General features: G+C 40.1%; 1 protein-coding gene across 7 annotated transcripts in view; it reads right to left on the bottom strand.

Annotated features, from left to right (window-relative positions):
• Positions 1-24074, bottom strand: part of lyst (lysosomal trafficking regulator) — a 74911-nt gene extending 50837 nt beyond the window's left edge. For 4 of the 7 annotated variants that reach the window (XM_079687468.1, XM_079687469.1, XM_079687471.1 and 1 more), the window contains exons 1-2: positions 22479-22966; positions 5819-5907 (exon numbers count right to left, since the gene is read on the bottom strand). In XM_079687468.1, coding sequence (XP_079543594.1) covers positions 5819-5907; positions 22479-22559 — 170 coding nt within the window. In that variant the 5' untranslated portion in view covers positions 22560-22966. Of the gene's footprint in view, positions 1-5818; positions 5908-9899; positions 10013-22478; positions 22967-24009 lie in introns of those variants that run through there. The other 3 variants (XM_079687467.1, XM_079687473.1, XM_079687470.1) reach the window with 3 other exon arrangements.
• Between the last annotated feature and the right edge of the window lie 984 nt (positions 24075-25058).

The following is a 25058-nucleotide window of genomic DNA, read 5'->3' as shown; positions in this document are numbered from 1 at the left end:
GCACTTGGTGCCAGTAAGGATGTTCCTCACGCAGGCTGAATGTTTCTCCTTCCTTACCGACACAGAAGCCCTTGATTTGCAATGCTTCACTAATTGTCATTTCCCTGGCTCCGTAGGGACACTTTACCTCCAGCACAGCGGAAGACCCTACCTGACCATCCGGAGATGCCCCCAACAATCCTGATAGGGAGAGCCACAAATCTGACTCATGGACCTGCATCTGAGTTGCAGTGGTGAATGCCCTGACTCCCTCACATTCATTCATAGTCCCCCACTGTACAGACAAAACACCATCAAGGGCTTGTTGTTGCCCTAGCACCCTGGCAATAAAGGAAGCAGTCACACGCTTTGACCTCAGGACAGCTCCAAAGTTGCTGGCAGTCAACCTTCCTTTCCTGAACAAATGCCAGTTTGGGTTGTTTCGCTGACCATTGGTAGCCACCTGAATTGCCCTCTGTTGCTATTCAGACAATGCCATGCTTGCCACAATTGCCTCAGGTCCCTGATGCCCAACAGATTTGATAATTTCAGGAACAGTAAGTGTTTCCAAGCTGTAGTGTTCCTCTTCTGGCTCGGGGGAGAGAAGCCAAGAAATTCCTGAGAACCTGCCCCCGAGTCTGTCCCTCAGCCAGTCGCGATCTTCGGAGGTAGGCTCTCTTGTCAGCGGGTTCAATTTGTTATTGGTTTCAACAGTCACATTAAAACAGTTACTAAATCAGCTTACTATCACCTAAAGAACATATCTAGGATTAAAAGACTAATGTCACAGCAGGATTTGGAAAAATGTGTCCATCTTCAGTAGACTGGACTACTGCAATGGTGTCTTAACAGGTCTCACTAAAAAATCTATTAGAAAGCTGCAGCTGATTCAGAACAATGCTGCTCGAGTCCTCACTAACACTAAGAAAGAGGATCACATCACTCCTGTTCTGAAGTCTTTACACTGGTTCCTCACTGACACTAAGAAAGTGGATCAGATCGCTCCAGTTCTGAAGTCTTTACACTGGCTTCCTGTGTGTCAAAGAATAGATTTCAAAATACTGCTGCTGTTTATAAAGCACTGAATGGTTTAGGACCAAAATGCATTTCTGACCTCCTGCTAAATTATGAACCATCCACATCTCTCAGGTCTTCAGGGACGGGTCAGCTTTCTGTCCCCAGAGTCAGAACTAAACATGGTAAAGCAGCGTACAGTTATTATGCTCCAAATATCTGGAGCAAACTCCCAGAAACCTGCAAGTCCGCTGCAACTTACTACTTTTAAATCCAGGCTGAGGACTTTTCTTTTTGTCGCTGCTTTTAATTGAACTATTCATATCTTAGACTGCACTGTAACTTTTATCCATTTATGTTTTCTTTTAATGTTAATTTTATTAGCTTTTCTTTTTAATGACTGATTTTAAATGCCATTTTCTGAATGTCTTTCATTTTTTGTAAAGCACCTTGAATTGCCTTGTGTTGAAAAGTGCTATATAAATAAACTTGCCTTACCTTGCCTCATAAAGATTTCATGTGACACATACAATTGATTTGTTGATGGGAATGAATGTGAATAAATTAACTCTGTCTTAAAAGGTTAACGGTACTCTTGCTATCACTACTCACCGGCACTATAAACCTTGTCCCTCATGCTAGCCCTGACAACACCGGTAAGCACACCTTCATCTAGGCTGCACTGTAACGTGTCCTGACTTGTAGTGGTTCTCTCCTCTATCTACACTCTTCTTGTCATCTTTGTAAAACGATATCAGACTGGTAATTGACACAGCCATGACTTCTAGTTAAATTCAGTGTGGCTAAAATGAAAAGCTCTGTTAAAATATGCAAGTACGCAAAAGTCAAATTCAGCTTTATTGTCAACAATTCTACATGTGTTATACATCCAGAAATATCGAAATATCATTTCCCACAGTGTGACATGTATACATAAAACAAAAAGGGCCTAGTTAACGTGGTATACATTAAACAAAACGGGCCTAGATAACCGGGGTATACAGTTTAAAATGTTAATATATTTAAAGTGTTCAAAGTGCAGTTTCAGTGCAAGTCAGTTGAAACGATCTTAAGTTGGGGTGACGTTGAAATCGTGCGACCCTGCTGCTGTACTGGCTTGTAGTTCGTTTATAGCATAACGTTAGCATTTCGCTTTTGGCACTAGATTTATGATTCAAAAATTATAAAAGTAGGGTTGACATGTGGAGATTATCCGGCTGAACAAAACGTGATCCCTCTCTTAAATGTTTGTCAACCACAGACCTTATTTCGAGCTATTTTCCAAAATCCTATGGAGAATTTGCATTGGTTTTTCGCGAAGGAACCGGAAGAAGTTTACTTCCGGGTTTTACGACGCGTCACTGCGGTTCTCTATAACAATCAAAAATAACAAAATATACACAGCTAGATCAGATCGCGTTTTTGATGCGACTTTAGAGTAGATGGGAATTATTGAAATGGGATTTGTACAGCGTTCCGCGGCATCCGCTGCTGCGAAAATGTGGGGCAGGGCTGTAAAGTGGGGGGGCCAATGGCTCCCTGGCCCCCCCGCTTCCGGCGCCCTTGGTTATGATGCCATGGAGGTAAACACTGTTTAACCACATGATTACCTGCATCAATACATCTGGTTCTCCTGCAAACTATGAGAGATGAAGACTCTGCGAACACAATATTTTAAATGTGTGACAACGTTTACTACTTTTATGTTTTGTCAGATCAATTTGCACAGATATGTGATGGACATTTGCAAATGAAAATTGAATACATCTAATGGCCAATTAAAATGGAAGGTTTTATTTATTTTTTATTTTGTGCCTCTACTATGTACAGTGGGGCAAAAGAGTATTTAGTCAGCCACAAATTGTGCAAGTTCTCCCACTTCAAAAGATGAGAGGCCTGTAATTTTCATCCTAGGTATACCTCAACTATGAGAGACAAAATGAGAAAAAAAAAATCCAGAAAATCACATTGTCTGATTTTTAAATAATTTATTTGCAAATTATGGTGGAAAATAAGTATTTGGTCAATAACAAAAGTTCATCTCAATACTTTGTTATATGCCCTTTGTTGGCAATGACAGAGGTCAAACGTTTTCTGTAAGTCTTCACAAGGTTTTCACACAATGTTGCTGGTATTTTGGCCCATTCCTCCATGCAGATCTCCTCTAGAGCAGTGATGTTTTGGGGCTGTCGCTGGGCAACACAGACTTTCAACTCCCTCCAAAGATTTTCTATGGGGTTGAGATCTGGAGACTGGCTAGGCCACTCCAGGACCTTGAAATGCTCCTTACGAAGCCACTCCTTCGTTGCCCGGGCGGTATGTTTGGGATCATTGTCATGCTGAAAGACCCAGTCACGTTTCATCTTCAATGCCCTTGATGATGGAAGGAGGTTGTCACTCAAAATCTCACGATACATGGCCCCATTCATTCTTTCCTTTACACGGATCAGTCGTCCTGGTCCCTTTGCAGAAAAACAGCCCCAAAGCATGATGTTTCCACCCCCATGTTTCACAGTAGGTATGGTGTTCTTTGGATGCAACTCAGCATTCTTTCTCCTCCAAACACGTCTAGTTGAGTTTTTACCAAAAAGTTATATTTTGGTTTCATCTGACCATATGACATTCTCCCAATCCTCTTCTGGATCATCTAAAAGCTCTCCAGCAAACTTCAGACGGGCCTGGACATGTACTGGCTTAAGCAGGGGGACACGTCTGGCACTGCAGGATTTGAGTTCCTGGCGGCGTAGTGTGTTACTGATGGTAGCCTTTGTTACTTTGGTCACAGCTCTCTGCAGGTCATTGACTAGGTCCCCCCGTGTGGTTCTGGGATTTTTGCTCACCGTTCTTGTGATCATTTTGACCCCAAGGGGTGAGATCTTGCGTGGAGCCCCAGATCGAGGGAAATTATCAGTGGTCTTGTATGTCTTCCATTTTCTAATAATTGCTCCCACAGTAGACTTCTTCACACCAAGCTGCTTACCTATTGCAGATTCAGTTTTCCCAGCCTGGTGCAGGTCTACAATTTTATTTCTGGTGTCCTTTGACAGCTCTTTGGTCTTGGCCATAGTGGAGTTTGGAGTGTGACTGTTTGAGGTTGTGGACAGGTGTCTTTTATACTGATAACGAGTTCAAACAGGTGCCATTAATACAGTTAACAAGTGGAGGACAGAGGAGGCTCTTAAAGAAGAAGTTACAGGTCTGTGAGAGCCAGGAATCTTGTTTGTTTATAGGTGACCAAATACTTATTTTCCACCATAATTTGCAAATAAATTCTTTAAAAATCAGACAATGTGATTTCCTGGATTTTTTTTTCTCATTTTGTCTCTCATAGTTGAGGTATACCTAGGATGAAAATGACAGGCCTCTCATCTTTTTAAGTGGGAGAACTTGCACAATTGGTGGCTGACTAAATACTTTTTTGCCCCACTGTATGTGTACATGCTTTAAGGTTCAAAAAGGTCTTTCTTTTTCTCATTCAGCCTGGGCTGCAGCACCTCTTTTCAACCTCTGCTCCGCTTAGAGATTTCCAACCCCTCAGCCTACGTACTGTTATGGATATTTTAAACTCGTCAATACTGTAAAGATGTACAATGAGAGTAATCAATAATAAACTGGTGAAAGCAAGCAGCGTTGTCTTTTGGGTTATTTATTTGATGCTTCAAAGGTACATGTCTCACAGAGTACAGAGTAGTCTGCAGGAGTGCACACATTTTACAATGTGTGTGTGTGTTTTTTATAGAGGACTGTTGCTGTGCAGAAAGGAAAAGACATAAGACTTTCTCCTGACTGTTATCTTACAATGCTCTCATAGGGAGAGCCGCATCCTCCAGGTACGACCTTGGCGGGAAGCTAACAGGTCGAGTTGACCAAACAATTTCTAAGCATAATATCATCATTTGGTTTTACTATATAAAGTAATATAAGAAATTGCCACTACAGTACTACAGTGCTAGCCAATAGACGCAAGAGTGTTATATAGTGATGTCACTATGTTACAGAATTAAACAAAAGGAGTCCAAGGGAGGCGTTTCAGGCAGGGTGGGAGAGAAACTCCCTCTGGCATGAACTTTGGGATTTTAGCCTTTTCAAACTATTTACATGCACAAAAACATATATAACACATTACAGGAAAGGGAGAACCCAAAATGCATAATAGGGCCCCTTTAATACCAAAATTAACGCAGTTATCAAAGATTCATATATATCCTTCTCAAGATAACCTATTGACACGTTCCTCCAACACTCCATATGCTATGATAATGCATTACCAAACCCACTGTTCCATGAATACAACATCTGTTAGCTAAGTTCAATTATTGCAGATAAAGTTCAAAAAATAAAAACCTGGAACATTTAATGGTTGATTTAACAGAGCGAAACATTAAACTGCCTTCAGCTTGTCTTTAAACAAGGACATTTTCTTAGCTTTTTAACCAAAACCCCATTGAATGTAATCACTTTTCAGCTGAGGGAACACAGAAAGTAGCACAAGAATTATAATGCGTTACTTAATTCAAGGTAGTGAGTGTGTTGGACCCTTAGTTGCACAGAGCAGAATACAAACTAGAGGCACTTGAGGTGCATAATGTCTAAAAATGTTCCCATCAATATGTAAATCTATGCAGCAAGGTACTCCAAGAAGCTAATGCACCATGATTACATAATGCCTACAACCTCTGCTCTGGTGCTGCTGGGACATACAAATGAGGAGATGTCACCTCTGCACTTATGTTGTTGGTAAAGACCAAAGTAACTGCAGGTATGTCTGCATCCATCACCTCCATCACAGTACATTTAAAGATGTTATTTTACTATAATGACCTACCAGAATTTCAGTGCATCTTTGCTGTTGTTGGGGTGATGCTGCACATAGTGGAAGAGACAGAGGAAGCCCTCCAGACACTGAAGGCTGACCTGATGGGAGACAGATGAAGAGCAGCAACATTAGTCAGGTCCAGATTATTATTGCACGCACCTGAAGAGAAATAAAGACAAAAAAATGCAACACACAAAAACAGTGCCCTTTCACTTTATAGCTTTACCCTCAATGATTCCATCTTATGTAATGTAATGTCATATTTTTATGTAGCGGACACTAATGTCGTTATGTGGAACTGCAACACTGATTTAGTCACAACGGTGCTGAAGTGTATTCCTCGTCTCTAACATCACAATACAAAGGCACTACGGCCATTTGTGCAACACTCACTTCAAATAAAACAAGCATTATTCAGTCCAGAAAGCAACAAGTCATTTCATTTTTTATCCCTAAACAAACTTTCACTATTCATGTTCCAGCTAAAAGCTCATTACTCTGAACAATAGTCTGGTAGACAACACAGCATTTTACTATTTAAAACTAAGTATAGCACTGAAGAAATCCCTAAATCTGGGGAACCAAAGATAAGAAAAGGATCAAATCATCCTCTTCGCAGTGGTTAAAGTCATATTCTGACCATAAAGCAATCAGATAACCTTTCACCACCGGAGCTAGAAGGCAAACGGGACTTTACTGAAAGTAAGAAAAGCCAGCTGAGCTGACTGCTTTTCACTGCATTATTGGCTCCAGGGCAGTTTCTATATATTGTTGGGGAATAATTTGCTTAAGTATTCAACCTTTGACACAGTTCATAATTTTCCTCTTTTCACGTCTCCTTTCCCATGGCATAGGCCTACGGCCTTGGGTATTGCTGCTATCTCTCTTAAGGAGGGGCAGCTTGGGCGCATTGTTGTTGCCAGTCTATGACAGAGCACAAGCTGACATGAGATAGTTTATTGTTCAGGGACATCTAGGAAGCCTTTCTTTTGGCGCACATTCTTTTCAATGGACGACAGCTCTAGTTAGATTCAGGGTCCATATTTGTTTAGTCTCACTGATAAAGAATGTTGATTATTACACTCCGAACTAGTTAAAACCTCGAACTACAGAAGAGTTCTTCAGAATTGATTGTGGCATCTCAACCGTGTGGTCAAACCGTGGCCCGTGACATGTCTTGTGAATTCTCCGGCAGAAGCTTCAAATAAACAGTCAGTGTTTGCCATCAAAGCTCCAGCTCTCCTCGTGTCTCTCTGAGTCTGGACTCCCATCACTTCAGAAGTTTCCCCCACATATATCATCCCAGCAGACGTGCGATACTCTAAGCCTCCCCTTACAACACCCTGGAGCTAGTTTTACTTCTCTGCTAATCTGACACCGCTGGCTGGACTCATTCAGGCGACGCTGATCCCTGACTGAGTGTCTGCGCTGAGTGTCTGGGTCACAAAGGCAAACAATAGACACCACATAGTACCAATCATATTACACACAGTCTGACCCACCATGGCGGTTACAGGATGGAATAAACTACGGGTTTTTCCTAGAGCCTGCATAAAATGTACTAAAGTGGGGGTAGATACATCTGGTTCAGGTTCAGGTTCTTTATTTGTACCCGTAGGTAGATTTAGTTTGCAGAGAAAAAGACAAGATGCATACAGAGGTGAGGTGGGTTCACTTTAAATCTGCCAATATGGTCAGCTGAGTCAATAGTATGGACACTCAATGCATGCTTTTTTATAAATAGCAACAGATGTCAATTAAAATCAAGTTGGATACAAAAACTATTTTTGTTTTACTATCAAATTAAACAAAGCAAAAACAACAATAATACATATTAAGAATAATACTTAATAATTAATCATAATAATAAAAAGAAAAACCTACTATGCTATAAATACCCAACCTAATGTCTCACCTCACCTTTTTTGCCTAAGTACCTACATCCTTCCACTCTCTTTACCACACACCCAAAACTGCCATCATATTCCCCTTTCGCTCAAAAAGAAGGGAAACCAAGTTGGATTTCTACAATAGGTTTACATCACATGTGGCTCATAATTCACCTAGGGGCTAGAGCATGGATATTGAGCATGCGCCAGTAAATAAACAAAAATTACAGTTATTCATCAGATCAAATGAATTCACATTTAAAAAGGTTTAGAAAATATTTATTTCCAAATGATTGACTTATTAACTAAATACATTGGCACAAGGACTGTCACAAGGCCTTTAAGACATACATCTGATATGTTTCTGCATTTCAATGCTGAATTATTAGGAAACTTTATTTTCATTGTTAAGATTAGCTTTTAGAAATGAACCAATTACATCTCTTCAAATAACTCTCAAAATAAGCAGAAACATCTAATAGTTTGGACCTCTTAAGATTTGACTCAAATGTGACCTTTATACATTTTGGTTTTGGGTTGTAGAATTGTTTGTGCTAATCTACAGGTAAAACAAAAAAGGTTAGCAAAGGCTGTGAACAAAAAGACAAACAAGGACGTACAAAATGTAGGCTTTGAACATTTCAAAACATTTGTTTTTACAAATGTTTTAAAAAGAAGGGAAACATATTCTTCTGTGAGAAAAAAAGAAATGTTAACATAACTTATTTTGTTCGCAAAGAAAACTCAAATGGAGCTCTTTAGATTCGTCTACTTTGATCAATTATGCATCAAGTTACAATGAAAGCAACTCTACAGGTGGCCAGGGTTGGGAGGGTTACTTTGTAAATGTAATCAGTTACTAATTACTGAATAAATGGCTCGGAAAGTAATCCAAATACAGTTACAGTTACGCGTCTTAAAAAAGTAACGTAATCAGATTACTTTTAGATTATTTTCTTTTTCCATCACAGATGGTATTTTTTGGTGAACAGGAGACACAAAAGGAAACTGAACATGTTTTTACTGTTTTAATGGCTTATCAAGAGCACAACTGAAACACAACATCTGAAACGATGCAACAACATAATAAACTTTTTGGGGATGCAGCTTGGGATGTGAGGAGCGAGGGACATGGCTTAGAACGGGTGCGTCGCCTTCTGTCCTGCCAGTGTTGGCAGGACATGAATTAAAATGTCGAACTCGGACTTCATTTTAAGGACATGTTGGCCAGGGGTGTAGAGCTATATTTGTTCAAGCACCGGATTGGCAAAACAGGAGAGTGTGTGCACCAGTCTGCCTTGATCTATGAATTCATGTCCGTGACACTCACAGTATCTGCTGCCCACAGCTGTTTTATAGAAGGAAAACCTCCTTCACTTCATGAAATCTCTGCAGCACCAGGAGGGTTAACTCAGTCTCTGAGAAGACGAGCGCGCAGTGCCTTTCACGCACCGCCTTTCACGCACCGCCTTTCACGCACCGCCTTCGCTGTGTTTACCTTCAGAATCATAAGGCTAAAGGGCGACCGCAGGCTGATGTGTTTTAACCACACACACCTCTACACACACACAACTTAAACGCAGACTTTTGTTCCTCCATGTTTCGTTGTTATTATTTCACTGAGCGGACCCGCCCCTTTTTTTCAAACGCTCCCTTTTTTGGTCCATCTGCGGGGGTAAAAGTGCTGCGCTGTGCTGCGCTGTGATGATTCGGCTGTACCTTTAATAATGAATATTAAATGTTGTTAGGAAATCTTTCCACCAATAATTTCAATAAGTAATCCAAAATGTATTCACTTCAGGTTTACGAAAGTAACTGTAATCAGATTACTCGTTTTTCAAATGTAACGCGAGCTGAATACAGTTACTTGATTTTTGTATTCTGATTACGTAACGCCGTTACATGTATTCCGTTACAACCCAACCCTGCAGGTGGCCTATAACAAAAACTAGTCATCAACCAAAATGATAATGTTTTTATTTTATCACTTTTCTTACACCAAGATATCTTGGATTCCCACAAAATAGTAAACCAGTAGTAGAAATGTAAAACATAGAGAAACAGTACACAATCTTTGTGCTACTTGTTACCACTATCAATGGCATTAGAAGCGTAAAACTGGCAAATAATACACAGACTGAAGGATGACAACATTGGTACTAAAATGTTAAGTTTGACGCTGCAGAGATGACCACACTCACCGTGGTCGGGGGGAGGGTGGCGGCTGAGGCACCATGCCCACCAAAGCACTGAGGGAGAGGATGGGTAGGAAGGTAGGTAGGTGGGTGGGTGGGAGTCACTGCGCACCAGAGGGCTGGACAACATCACAAAAGGGAAGAGGAAGAGAAAGAAATGCATGGATCATGAGAGACAGGAGAGGACAGGCGAAAAACATGAAAGCTGACAAGAACAGAAAAAGGTCAAAGAAACACAGCAACAGATGAGAGCAAAGATAAACAGGGGGAGAGAGTGGCAGGAAATCAAAGCCTCAAGGTTGACAAAACCGTTATTAGTTCAATAAATAAGCCCCGGGAAATGCTGGGGCTGTGCACTCAGTCTATTAAAGTTAATCTCCCACAATGAGCATCTGAAATGACTGGATTTGTCCTTGTGTTATCAGTGCACCAGTTGTGGCCGTGTTCCTCATATGGGTAAGGAAAAACTGAGCGGTTCGCGATAACTCTAATTTCCCAGCAACAGGGTTGTTTTTTCCTCCGAGGCTGTAATCCAATATTACAATGCACTCCTCACAAACCAGCCAGCGTGATTTGATAATGGACAGACTGCCAATACTGATTAATACAGCTCGGAGGGGAAATCAACAGTTCGCAAAGCCCCCAGAACACATTGCTGTAAACAAAAAGAAAGTTTTGACCTTTCCTCTGCTGTCATCAACATCTTTACTTTCTCGTTTGTCATGAAGACATCCACAGTCTTTGTGGGCGGTTGAGACAAACAGCTATGGGTTTATCATAGGGCTATTTTATGATCTGTTGACCGAAGGAAAATAATTTATTATGGTAAACCATATATGATTTTAGGGATGCAGACATTTCCTTTCATCTAACTCCTTGCTGTGTAAAGTCAAGGGGTTCGTTGCCCAAATGCTATCACTGTAACAGCATAGATACATCAGTTCAATCGAATGACGACAAATAGATGCAGTTTTTCTTCCAGGCTCAGGAAGGTCTGATGTCAGTTTCATCTACAGAACAGCATGCCTGACTCTGACTTTAGCTTAAAGAGCATCTTGCAGTTTTTTTTTTTTTCTACATTTATGCTTAAACTTGCTTGAAAATTACAATTAAAAAAGTGAATGTAGATTTGATATGTTTTACGAGACATAAGGGCAGGAATTCAAAGGGAAAGGAACAATTTTGAGCTCTGCTCTTAAAAACGGCTTTTTTTTTAAGGTCATACGTCAAACGCGTCAGATTACATCACAAAGGGTAAACATCTCCGCTCTCTGAACGCGGGTATAGTTAGTAGTTGCATTGAGTTGAGCGGTTGTGTTTTAGTGAGCTGGTATTTTTCGGTAGTTTTACATTGTATTCCACCATTTGTAATCATGGTGCAGTATTGTGTTTGTGCAGGTTGCACAAATACCAGCCTGTCAGGACATCGAGTCCACAGTTTCCCTCACGGGAAAAGGACCGGAGCTAGCGTTCATTCCTGGGTGCGTTGTGCATCCACCTCCCTGCAGCACATACTCTCCACAGCTTTATCAGGAAACCGTATTACATCTCTTATTGAGCAAAAGGTACAGTTTATCATTATTGTGAGCGGTCTAATAACACAAAAGAGTAGGCAAAAGGTAATAAGGGAGTGCATGTTGAAGTGCTGTGGATTTATTGTTTTGGTTACTTTTAAAATGACCAAGCCCAAAAGATCTACCTACAGGGCCGCCCCTGCCCATCTGTGTCGCGAGCACGGGAGGGGGGGGGGGGGGGGGGGTGCTAGTGGACTAAACGGCAGATAAACTGTGGCGCATTCACACATTTGTGCTTCAGATGAAGTGAGGCCCCCTCATAACTGCATGAACCTGTCTGGCACAATACAACTCAGACTGGCTTAGCTGTACGTCAATCAAGTGTGGCAATCAAGTGGGGCAAATGCCATAGTAAGGCTAACTTTTCTTCCTTTTTCTTAATTTTTTTTTCAATGCCATGCGAGTAGATCGCATGGCATTGTGGTCTACCCACACCACCTTTGCGATCGACGTATTGGGTACCCCTGAACTAGCGTATCGAGAATCATGTAATTTCACCGTTGGTATTGTGAAGTAAATTTATGGTACAGTGAAATTCCTTCTAAAATCTCTGTGTTGTCTTCCTCTTTTGTCAAAGAGTGGCTTTACATGATGGAATACTGTAACCCCGACCGAAGTTCCCGTAATTGCTCGGATGTTGTCGCCATGACCTGTGACTTTTATACGGGCCCGGCGCCACGAGGGGGCAAAAGGGGTATCAGTTGTATTATTTGCCCCCTCACTTTGAGTATCATTCATCCATCAAAAAGTACAATAAATGTCACAATTATTAAATAACTTTAAATATTTTTTTTCCACAATACACGTTACTATGTTTAGATCAGATATTTGGGCAGGCAGTCAAGCAACGTGTAAAAAAGCCTCAACCCCAAGTGAGCTAGTCTTAATGTTAGCGTGTATGCTTAGCTATAAACACAGTCGGATGGGTGACCAAAACGTCCCCGTTTCCGGGCAGAGTCCCCGTTTTCGGTGGCTGGTACCCGGTTGAAACTCCCGAAAATGTTCCCGTTTTTGAACGTGCGTTAAAAAAAATAGAGCAAGGTGAAATCAAATTTTACATGTCAGTAAAAACAGAGTAACAGTGTTGTGCCTGTTTGTAGCGTTAGCGTATTTCTTCTTCTACTACTACTACTACTTCTTCTTTTGTCTTTATTGGCGAATCGCTTCCCCTTGGAGCATATATCGCCACCTACTGTTGATTTATTAAAATGTTCATATTAAATCCTTGTCCTCAGACCAGTGTTTTTGAGGAACTTGAAGATCAGCTTGTTTGCTTAATTTCTTGATTTACTTTCGTATATTGACTTGAAATCCATGTTGTTTGACATCAACAAAAAATAAGACAAACAACTACAGATAGCACCACACGTGATGGTTACTTGTTATTATTTAGGGCTGTATGGATCAGGTGTTTGCCAAAGCGAGCCCTTTTACTAGAATAATAATATGTTATGTATTATATCAACCATATTGGTACAATGAGCGACATCTCGTGACGGATTTTGGAACATTGATTTGATTTTTCTCATGGCAGTTAGACTCTAGAGACAAACCAGGTGACTTTATTTTTATTTTTAATCTGTGTCTGTCCATTTGGTATAGTATTTGATCCAATATTACATTTGGTTTATATATTAGTCACTTTCTTATGAAATGCCAGGTTTTAGGCCTTGATTTGAACATTCAATCCTGAAAATAGAAAATCAACCAGATTAATGTTTATTTAATCCTGACTTGACTAGAGGTAAGTAAATCTGTATAGGAAGACGAGTTAAGGGATAGAGGAGAAAAGGTTATGGTATAATTACAGAGCCTGTCCATTTATAAATTGAGGAAATCAATGTTAGTCTGTTAAACAAAGTTCGGCCATCTAATAATGTACTATCTAATATTAAAGATCAGAGGAAAAGAACAGAACGACAGAGGTAAATCCAGAATAACAAATAAAGACGCAAAGAGATTGTAGAGCAGTGAGAAGGAAAAAAGCTTGGTGTGTCAATTCATTACATTGCCAGTATTTTTCGTTGTTGTGAAAAAAAAATCGCCCCCTCGGATTTTTTAACAGCCCCCTCAGTCATTTCATCCTGGAGCCGGGCCTGCTTTTATACTGCTTTCATCCAACATAGCAATCATGGGAGGCCCAGTCATGGGAGTCTGATGGCTGAGTCACCCACACGTGTATAGCCTCTCCTCTCGAGCTCTCTTTGGATAATTGGGTAGACTTCAATTTGGCAGAGGCAGTGAAAGCGATGTGATCCTGTCCTCGTGAGAGAGGACGTGGGACGTTGGCTACGCAATGTTTTTTTTTCCGGTTTAAGATCCCTACTGATCTAATTTTACATTTGGGTGATGAGCATCATGAGGAGTCCCTAACGTTCCGCATTTCCTCACAAACTGCAGTCAGGGAGCCGAGTCGCTTCGCTAAACAGCACAAATATCTTTCCCCCCCATTAGGACATGCTTGGTTTCTTGTCAGTGTCAGATCCTTTTTTCGAGCATAGCCACTGTGCAGGAAATGAAAACGTGTCACTCTCTGTTTCATTGTTTTCATCACAGCGAAATAGAGTTCAAGCTGTTGGTCACATGTTAATCCCAACAGCCTATTCTGGTGTTTTTCTCCCCAAGTGAACCTGTTTTTGAGGAGGAGATCTGACCTCTCATAACATGCAACTGGGAGGAAAAAGACAGACGGAGCAGCAGTTGGACTCTGACTCAACCCGGAGCAAGAGACATGAATTATTCAACCCTTCAGCCGAGCCCTGGAGAGCAGAGCGAGTAGGAGTTAGGTGGAAACTGAAGACGGAACAATAAATGCAGATGTGAAACTAGCACTGTGGTCCATGAGTAAGCCACTTCGCTTTAATAAATGGTAAACAAGATAACAAAAATCATGAAAGTCACACTGCATAAAGCAAAAAAAATCATCAACAATCTTTGGGTGAAGGAGTGTGATGATCACACAACTACATGAACAGAGCCTGACTGTACGATTTTAATGTTTGAAGCAGCACTTGAACTTCACTCAGAGCCATGTCATGGTTAATTCACAAAAAATAAGTGTTTAATTTACTGTGGAATGAAACCTTCATCCCACTTATAGGTTGCCAGATATTTTTATATATAGCAGGCATGTGATTCTAGTGTTTGTTTTCACAGGTCTGAAACTTATATATTGGTATTTTGAGATTGACTAACACTGGTTAAAGTGAATAAGTTATGAAAGAAGACCTTTTGGTTTGAAACTTCCCCATCACTTGAGGTTATTACTCACACTGAAAACATACGATAGTTGACAGCTCCATTCTTTTTGGTGGGTTTTTGAGTGTTAAATTACTTTGGATATTACTAACCTAATAAAAAAAGTGTCCATAAGTTCAGATTCTCAACTGCTAAGACAGGTAATGTACTGTATGTCAATTCATATATATTGCTGAGCCTTAATGTCCTGTTTCCACACTGATTTCTCTCTACAATTATTTTCAACCGCAGTGGGTCGATTTCAATTCCACTAAGGGCCAGACAAGGACGTATCACATTACGGGTCAGACCTATAAAGTTAAATAGTGCAAATAAAAAGATTCACTACTAAAGATTCATTACCATCATAGCATTAAGTTAATCAAATGATAAAAACATGTTTTGATTCCATGTTAGCAAGTTGCTAACATACAGGCAACTCACAGAAACTGGTTTATAGGCCTGAATATGACAAGTCGTTGGTTGTGTGTGACATTTAAAAAGTAAAATAAAATGTGTTGATCATATCCTTCATATGTTCCATACAGCTAAACAAAATTACAAATAAACTTTGCACGCAAATCTCGAATTTCCCAAAAATGTTGGCATCTTACTTAGTAATACGAACACCTATTTCCGGCCCCCAGACCATTTTCTTTGATGAAAGTTCTGCGTAAGCTAATCGAGCCGAAAGAGTATTAAGAACCAAGATCAAAAAATTAGCAAGGGGTTGGACCTGGCCCGTTGGCCTTTGAGTTTGGTTCCTGTGTTAAAATATACTGTTGAGCCCTTAATGTTCAACGCAAGGAAAGGCATATTTTTACGGATGGATAAAAACGGTAACGCAGAGATGGGAAAAAGGTTGATTTGGAATTGTTGTAGTTTCTAGTTGTTGGGGATTATCCCAATGACCTGTTCCATTTGTATTTAACTTGATTAAAGTAGTTCAAGTTATGCTAACCATATATTGAAGCAAAATACATGATTCTAATAAATCACGTGTTAACCTAGCTGAACTAGTTTCTATTAAATTATACAATGACACAATTAGACCATCAAGTCATCATTTTACTGAATTTAATGAAATAGTCTGTTAATCGCTAATTCCATTTAATTAGACTGCTGTATGACATCAACAAGAGACTCATTCATGTAGCAATTACTTTGTCACTTCCCTGTGCTTTTAGTTGCTCAGATGTTAAAAATGATAGAAACACTGTTGTGAATTCCAATAATTGCTGAAGCTAAAGCTGATAAGCAGAGTACATTAAAGCTGATCTTAATGCCATACAAACACACATTGTGTACAGTGTTTCTAATATAATCCATTCAAGGAAATAATGTACACCGAGCAGTGTTCTCTAACCCAGCGCTGTAACCATAACCCCATTTCACCTTATGCTTTGTTTGACAAGTTTAATCTTCTTTAGACAAGGATTCAGAGATTTACCACAATGTGAAAACAATGTGTTTAAAGCGGCTTTACCTACAAGTATCTGTTGTTAGAGACGTTGTATGCACAATGCACATTTAAAAAAAACGGATTGACAGAACAACATACTTACAAGATGAGTCCCATTCCTCTGCAGACTGTTAGTGCAAGACTACATCGAGCTGAATTTAAAGTGATATAAGAGTGAAGCAGAGGCAGCAAAGTTGGACTCTCTTTGTACCAGAAAACCAGAAAAGTGAACCGTTCCAAACACCACACTGCTGTGTTTGGAAACATCCTGTTGGCTAATAATGAAACTAAAATCTCCACAAGCAACAAAACCTGTTATCTTGCCTGGATCCTGGCCAGGTAACCATTCTAATAAATTGATTCAGAGAGGTCGGTCAGAATGGAAAGTCCCCCTGCAAGTTCCTCCAAGGGACATTTCCTTCATAGCTGAAATCACTAGTGCGGCAGTCTTGGCTGCATCAAAAAAGAATGGCAAGGAAGGCTTAATGCCAGAAATCTCATCATACATATGCTTACTTTAATACATTAAATACATTATAATTATAGTGGATTCAACACACCAAATGCTGTAATCGAAGGATGTTTAGTCAATATATAATAAGAATGTACGAAGATGGCACCAATGTTGTCCATTATGAACAGAGCTAAGCAGAACCATCTTAGTCCGCTGTAACCAATTTTGAATCTATGGTTTCCTTTGATCCAAAAAATACTAGTGGCAGTAAACAAAATCAATTGTTTTAAATACCAATTTGGATTTCTCAGACAAGTATTACTTGAGAAAGGCCATAGGAAAGAAAAATAGGAAGACTACGGTTCAAGCATTAGATTTTTTCTCAAGTTCAGTGTGAATAAATGTTGGCTTTAGTCTAAGTTTGGCCTTGTGTGTTTACATTATTGCAATCAGTCGATATGCATTTTAAAATCTCCTTAAATCGTACATACGATTTACTTGGCTCTCATGTCATTAAATTCTACCCAGGCTTTATTATTGACAGACTCAAGTAGAATCTAAAAATCGAGACTTGATTTGGAATAGAATCGGGCCCCCCAAAATGAAAAACTAATTGAATTGTGAGCTACCAAAAGAGTCACACCCCTACAAGAGATTTATCCGAATAGAAATGCAGATGAAAAGCAGAGAGATGAGAGAAAGAAATGCAGATGAAAGAGCAAGTCTGCAGCTCCAGTAATGCCACACTTTTTTTATGGTATCTTATCGATTACTGCAGGAGAAAGTGTCTTTTTGCAAACCACTTTTCACTGTACTGTAAGAATTAGATGTAGAGCAAAAGGGAAGAGTCTTGCTGCCTGGTGGGCGTTAAAACAATGGGATTTCAGTCATGGGACAGTTTCTATCATCACTTTATCATGTTTACCTCTAGACCTTTATATATACAGTCTATGCTCTAGAGCAGTGGTTCCCAACCTTTTTTGTCTGGTGAACCCCCTGAGTCTTTTGTCATACCATGAGTACCCCCTCACTCATACGTGCTGATGATCCTTCACAAGTAGAACGTAACTGATTATTGAATGAAAATAACTTTATTTCATCTCCTTAATTTGAACATTTAATTCTCAGGCATTTTCTTAATTTTAACTTAAATCACTCAATAAAAGTGAATATGTTGCCTTGAAAATAAATATTATAATCAAATAAATACATATGAAATCAAAATAATCAACTTATCTTTGCTATATATATATATATATATATATCTTGTAACATTTAGGCTTAAACCTGGAGCTCCTTTGAATAAGTCCCCTTTAAAACAGGCATTTAAACTTTAATTCGGGAACAAAACACTTAGCAAAATAATATCCAGAATCAGTATAGGCCTAGCAGTTTCTTTTCACCAGTCATGTGAGCTTTAATGAGACACTTGAGCTTGCTTGTCTTTCATAAGCTTTGATAGTTCTGGAGGCAGTGTGTAAACAGCTGTGACCAGGCTGGTCTCCACATCCAGTCTGTTCCTCTGCTTGGTTTTGATGTGTGTTAAAGCTGAGAAGGTCACCTCACACAAATAAGTAGAACCAAACGGCAAAAGTTCAATCAGTGCATGTTTTCCCAGTTCAGGATATTCCTTCTCCACATCACACCAAAACTCAGTCAATGACTTCTCAGCATATGCCATCTTCAGACCACGGTCAGATGATAATTCCATCAGAGGCTCCTGCAGCATTGATGGAAGGCTGTTGCTGCTCTCACTCACAATGAATGGGTTCCTCACCCAATCCAGTCTTTCTGACTTATTTTCAATGTCCTGAAAATAATGGCTGAAATCAGTGCAGAGTTTGGACAGGTGTGCTTGCACCAGTTTGACCACTGGACCCCTGGCAACAGCAGTTGTGGCAAGATGGGCATTGAGTAGTGGGAAACAGCTCACGTCTCCCTCAACACATGTCCTCTCCCATAGTTTGAGCTTTTTTGTGAATCCTTGAACTTTGTCATACAATTTCAGGATTTGTGACTCCTTGCCCTGAAGTGATAGGTTGAGCTCGTTGAGTTTGGTAAACACATCAGCAAGATATGCCAGTCGCGCCACCCACTTGTCATCCTCAAGCTGCACAGCAAGAGGATGCATATGCTCCGTCAAGAACACAAAAACTTAATTGCGAAGTTCATAAAGTCTCAGTAGCGTTTTCCCACGAGACAGCCAGCGCACGTCTGTGTGAAGCAATAGCTGATCGTGCTCTGTGCCATTCTCATGACAAAGAGTTTCAAACAGCCTGTGATTCAATGGCCGAGATTGGATGAAGTTTATCATCTTCACAGCATCATCCATAACAGCACTTAAATCAGGGCTCATCCTCTTGCTAGCTAGAGCTTCACGATCAATAATACAATGCATCCATTTAATGTCGGGATTTACCTTTCTTACGTGCCCAAAAAGTCCCTTTACACACCCCGTCATCGCAGCTGCTCCATCAGTACAGATGTGGCTGCAGGTTTTCCACTGCAGTTGATGTTCTCTGAAGAAGCTGTCGATAACCTGGAACAATTCTTCCCCAGTTGTCTTTCCTGGCAGCGTTTTGCAAAATAAAATATGCTCGTTTATGTCCGACGCGTCTTTGTAACGCACAGGACAGGAGCTGCGCTTCTCCACTCACGTCTGTCATTTCATCCAGCTGCAAAGCGAACTGACCGGCTAGTTTTATTTTGTTCACCACTTGTCCAATTATATTAACAGACATATCATTGATCCGACGGGATACGGTGTTATTCGACAGGGGAACTTTCTTGAGTGCTTCGGCTGCTTTCTTGTCTATCATAATTTCGGCCAACGCAGTCGCTGCAGGGAGAATGAGCTCCTCAACAATAGAGTGAGGTTATTTTTATTTAGCCACAAGCAGGTTCACGGCGTAAGATGCCTCGAGTGCTTTCATTGACACATTCGTGGCTTTCATCATTACTGTCTGGCTCGACTTAAATTACGACAGCTTTCGTCTGTAAAATTCTTCACTTTTATCGACACTTCCTGAGTGTTTGTTGCTCTGGTGTCTCTGTAAATGTGCTGGCTTCATCGCACTATTAGCCAGGACTTCACCGCAAAAGAAGCACTGAGGCTGCAGTGGGTCCGCAGAAGTAGAAATGAATCCAAATAATATATATGTTTCACTGTACTGCCTTGGTTTCGGTTTGGCCTCTTTCTTACGTTTCTCTGCGGGCTCCTCCTGGCCTGAATCCAGAGCAAGCGGACGTTTCAGCCATTTATCCATAGCGCAGACCTACCAGTATTTTTCTGGCTGCACGTAAGCAGCTGTTTTCATTGTGGGATTTTGGCGCGGTTGTGCCACAGACTATTTTCTCACAATGGAAACTAATCGCGCACTATCATTTTTGACAGGATTTCTTTTTTTGTACGTGTCACCTTGGAATTCAACGTACCCCCTGCAGTTCCCTCGCGTACCACTAGGGGTACGCGTACTCTAGAGCAGTGTTTCCCGGTTGGGAAACACTGCTCTAGAGACCCACTGCAATGACTGACTAGCAGACGCCACAAATGGTACAAATGTACACTTGTGCCTTGATGGGAATGCCAGAATTAGCTGGAGAGAAATATTATGTGCATACACTGCAACAGTATCCATGTGAGTGCTATGGCCTGTCGCTGTGTCTCTACTTCAGATTCAATCAGGAGGGAAAGCTATATCAGCAAACTGAGGAGCAGGGCTGTGCTCACATAACCAACTGTCTGCATCTCTCACACACACACACACACACACACACACACACACACACACACACACACACACACACACACACACACACACACACACACACACACACACACACACACACACACACACACACACACACACACACACACACACACACACACACACACACACACACACACACACACACACACACACACACACACACACACACACACACACACACACACACACACACACACACACACACACACACACACACACACACACACACCCTTTGATCACTGCAAAGGTGACAAGTGGAGGAGCGTACACAGTTATCCAGAGGGAATTGTTGCAACAAAAAGTGACATAAAAAGTTACCAATAATAGAAACTGCTTCGTGCAGTACGAGCGTTGCTATTACTATGACAACAACAAAAAATAACAGAGCAGGACAGCAGCTTTTTTACAAAACCAGCACAACGATTAACAAAAGCAGCCAAGCATACACAGAGCAGCCCAGACATGCTGACTACAGAAGAAGGAAGCATTTAAATAAATCTCTCAACACTAATTACCCTTTAAAAAAATGTAGCAATTCTGTATTTTTTAAGGACATTTTACACATGATGAATGCAAAGTAATGGACTAATAAAATGGCTCTCTGTGTGTGTGTGTGTGTGTGTGTGTGTGTGTACGTGTGTGTGTGTGTGTGTGTGTGTGTGTGTGTGTGTGTGTGTGTGTGTGTGTGTGTGTGTGTGTGTGTGTGTGTGTGTGTGTGTGTGTGTGTGTGTGTGTGTGTGTGTGTGTGTGTGTGTGTGTGTGTGTGTGTGTGTGTGTGTGTGTGTGTGTGTGTGTGTGTGTGTGTGTGTGTCATATCCCTCAGCCTGCAGTCCGATCTTAATCCAAGTCTCGTGATCAGGCTGCTGTTAGTTCTCTGACAGAGGGAGGGGGGAGAAAAGAGCTGCAGCGGCCTGACAAAGATTTTTTAGAACCACTGCTTCTCACTCTGTAACACACCGACACAAAAAGCTATTGCGCGACACTCATAATGAGCAATCTGTGGTTTACACCTGCCTCCACCTCTGTGCAGTGACTCACTGCTAGTCGTGCTCGTGCTTCTGCTCTGAACCAGTTTCAGTTTTGGCTCTACAATTGCCATCTGGACAGTTACAGGATTGATGGTTAGCCCAGGGAGAATTGTTTTGCTCCTTTGACAATTGCATAATGGCATGTACTGAATGACTCTTTACTCTGTGACTTCCTCCCTATTAAAATGTATATATTTCTGTAAAAAAATAGGTCCTCAAATCTACAATGATTATAAGTAGGACATCTTATAAAAACAGGCATCTGTGTTTTCTTGCAAGTTTCTCTACATATGTTTCAAGTGAACTATTTTGGGGTCCAGATTTAGTTGCGTTTTTAGTTAGAGTACAAACACATATATACTCTAAACACAAAAGCTTTGAACTCAATCTAAACTCCACATATCCCTTACTTATTTCCTGATAAATAAATCATTAATTCAGTGGTTGTATGGAATAAAGCAAATCTAATACAGACACCAGCACCCAACTACCTCTAGATGCAGTAATAATTTAACCTTTAGTACTCAGATGTTATACTTAAGTAAAAGTAATAATACCTCACTTTAGAAATACTCTGTTACAATTAAAAGTCCCGCATTGTACTTAATTACCAAATCTCAAAGTACTCTTTATCCAAAATGGTGGTATTAATAACATACATGATATCACTTGTTTTTAACTAAATTATACATTTATTCGTCTATTATTTTAATATTGCAGACGATAAAGGATGAGATTACATTGAAACCTTTTTATACTGCCAGATATCTCCATCCATAATAGTACAGCATAATGTATTTATTGATTTAACGTTTGTATGTGAACTTGCAAAAGTAACTGAGGTCGTTAAACAAGTGTAGAGGTGTAGTGGAGTAAAATTATAAAGTAGCATATAATGGAAATACTCAGATAAATTACATATATTTCAAAAGGGTACTTGAGTACATTTACTTAGTTCTTTGCCCCACTGCCTTTGACGTATAGCCCTGAAAACTAAATACAAGTATCCCTACCCAGAAAAGACCCCTGATCTGAGCCTCCTTCCTACAGCAGCACCTACCTGCAGATCCGCTCCTTGCAGTCTACAATCCATGTACTTCTCCCACGCAAATGACAGGTCAGTCTGCTGTGGACTGGCCATGTCGTCCACACCTGCAGGTACAGCACCAGTCAGGGCAATGAGGAAGTAAGGAATGGCAAAATGATCCTTTTGGTGTCCTCTCCAATCCTCCAGGAGGCTGAAAGAGCCCCGGACAGCACCGAACGAAGCCCCAAATGTTCTCCTGAGTCATTCATAGCAGATTCATGATTCACTGCGCTGCTTTGTCACTTTTTAACAGTGCTTCTGCAGAAAGATATAAAGTGTCAATGGTTAGCTAAACACAAATAGCAGGCAAAGCCTGTTTCACTTTTACCCGCGCCCCCTGAGAGACTGCCTGTTGTTTATGGCGCACTTTAACCTGACTTGAACCCGAAACTTCCATGCAAGCTTTAGACAGTGTAGCGTTACCAAAAAAAAACGGGCTAAGCAAGACTCTCAGCTAAGCTAGCTATGTATCACGGGACATGCGTCAACACAGCGGGAAGGTGGAAGCAACTCGTTTCCGGTATAGGAATGTATTTTCAAAATAAAAGCACCCAACATGTCAGTCGGTAATATTACTAAACAATTTTAATAAAAACCTCAATAAAACAGTTCAGTTAGATCAATACTCATACTAACAATGAGGATGACATCGCTTTCAAAAGTGTTTAGTTGGGAGGCAGTAACATTTTTCTCACACTATTACAATTATTATATATGTGAATACCTTTGTAAATTGTATTTTTCTTATTAATCTATTACAATGCAGGGTCCTTGAGGGGTGCATGACTATAAACTGAAGCCAACAATATGTAATTACAAATGATAGTAGCCTAAAGCATACACATTAACACATCACAGATATGTGATGAACATAAACAGATACAGATATCTACACTTTATTTTCATATAGAGTCAATTCCATCCAAGGAACACTTATTAGACGAGAAATAATCATTTATGTACTCCCTAAAAACATCAAGCCATTATTGCGAGGAATAATTGCATTATATTCCTATAAGATTGATATTTCCTATGTTACACAAACGAATTGTTTTATTCAAGACAGTCATTGTATGCGTTTTAATATCCCAGTTGAGAAAACGATGCAATTCATGTTTTATTTTGAAAGTGCTTCTCGATAGGTGGGTTTATTGTTCTACCTGGCTTGACTGCAAGAAGCGACCAGAAAGCTCAATTATTTTATCCATAATATTCGCATAAATACCATATAGGCTTAAAAGCCGCTATACATAATGGGTTCTACAACCCGTTATTAAGAACAAAACATAATTTCTGTAATTGTAGTTCTCCTGCATACAATCATTACGTTAGCTTTTGATGCACATCATCGTACTGTGTAAGGCAGCTGTCAAAACTGTAGCAGAGAGAAACAAACACATGTAACGGTCTTTACAAACATGAGCAGACCGTCTGGCTTGAGCTGCATCTTTGTCACATTCAATATATCCAGTTTACAGTGTGAATAATTAATTTTCATACATACCTTCGTTTCTCATAAATTAAAGCCAGCTAATGCTAGCCTTCGTGCAGCAGAGACTGACTTTGCTGTGTGATTTTGCCCTCAGCGATGACTGCCAGACAGTCCCATACGATAACCCTGATTGATTGATTGATTGATTGATTGAAAAGTTTATTAACAGCTTGTATATTGGGTACAGTACAGTACAGCTCAAAACATACAATTGTTAAGGGGATGCAGACCAGAGAAAGACTTTCGTCTTGTTTACATCAGGGTCCCCCATTTCCAATTCATCATATTGTTGTGAACCCTACTGTTCAATGCTTGGCTGCTCACGTTAGATTGAAGTTTTCTTAGTGTTTTTTCGTTAGAGGGTAGCGACTAGACCTGCAATTATCGTATTTTAGTCCGCGAGATAAAGAAAATTACAGTTTTTAGTCAGCTAATGAATTGGCAGGATACACAGAAAACGTAAAATGTGAATTTAGCATGTACAAAATAATACAAGGACTCTGTCTCTTATTTATATAATAATGTATCTAAAGGTGGATTTATCCACGTATGTACATTGTACACATGCATTTATTATGGTTGAGATAGGGACAAGTTATCCTCGCAGACAAAACAGAGGGCCTTTTTTCATCATTAATCACGAGCGCTCCCTGCTGTTGTCCTTCCCATTGGATAACACACAACTAAATCACCAATCAATTAAAGCCGGCAAGGAATTATGGTGCGTTTGATAAAACATTTACATCCATGTAAGCAGCCTAATCATCAATACTGGTAACGAAAAAGAACAATTAAAAAAGTCCCAGGCTAACCGCCCTAACCCATTGCATGTTTCAATCCAAAGAAGTTTATATCCTTTCAGGCCAATCTGACATTAGTAAATAATATAAGCATAATCTTGTTTTTATCAATATGAACAATTTGCCCACTATTTGGGGCCATTTGAGATAATTCAATATCTACATATAAACTGTAACGAACAATATACATAGTTATCCCCAAATCTCAGTGTATATAGCTCTTAACGTAATGTGTTTCTAGTTTTACTCAGTTTGTACAAA

The sequence above is a fragment of the Notothenia rossii genome (assembly GCF_949606895.1).
Source record: "Notothenia rossii genome assembly, chromosome: 6".
Taxonomy (NCBI): domain Eukaryota; kingdom Metazoa; phylum Chordata; class Actinopteri; order Perciformes; family Nototheniidae; genus Notothenia; species Notothenia rossii.
The sequence above is the reverse complement of the archived record's forward strand: the minus strand, read 5'-3'. Positions and strand labels throughout refer to the sequence as shown.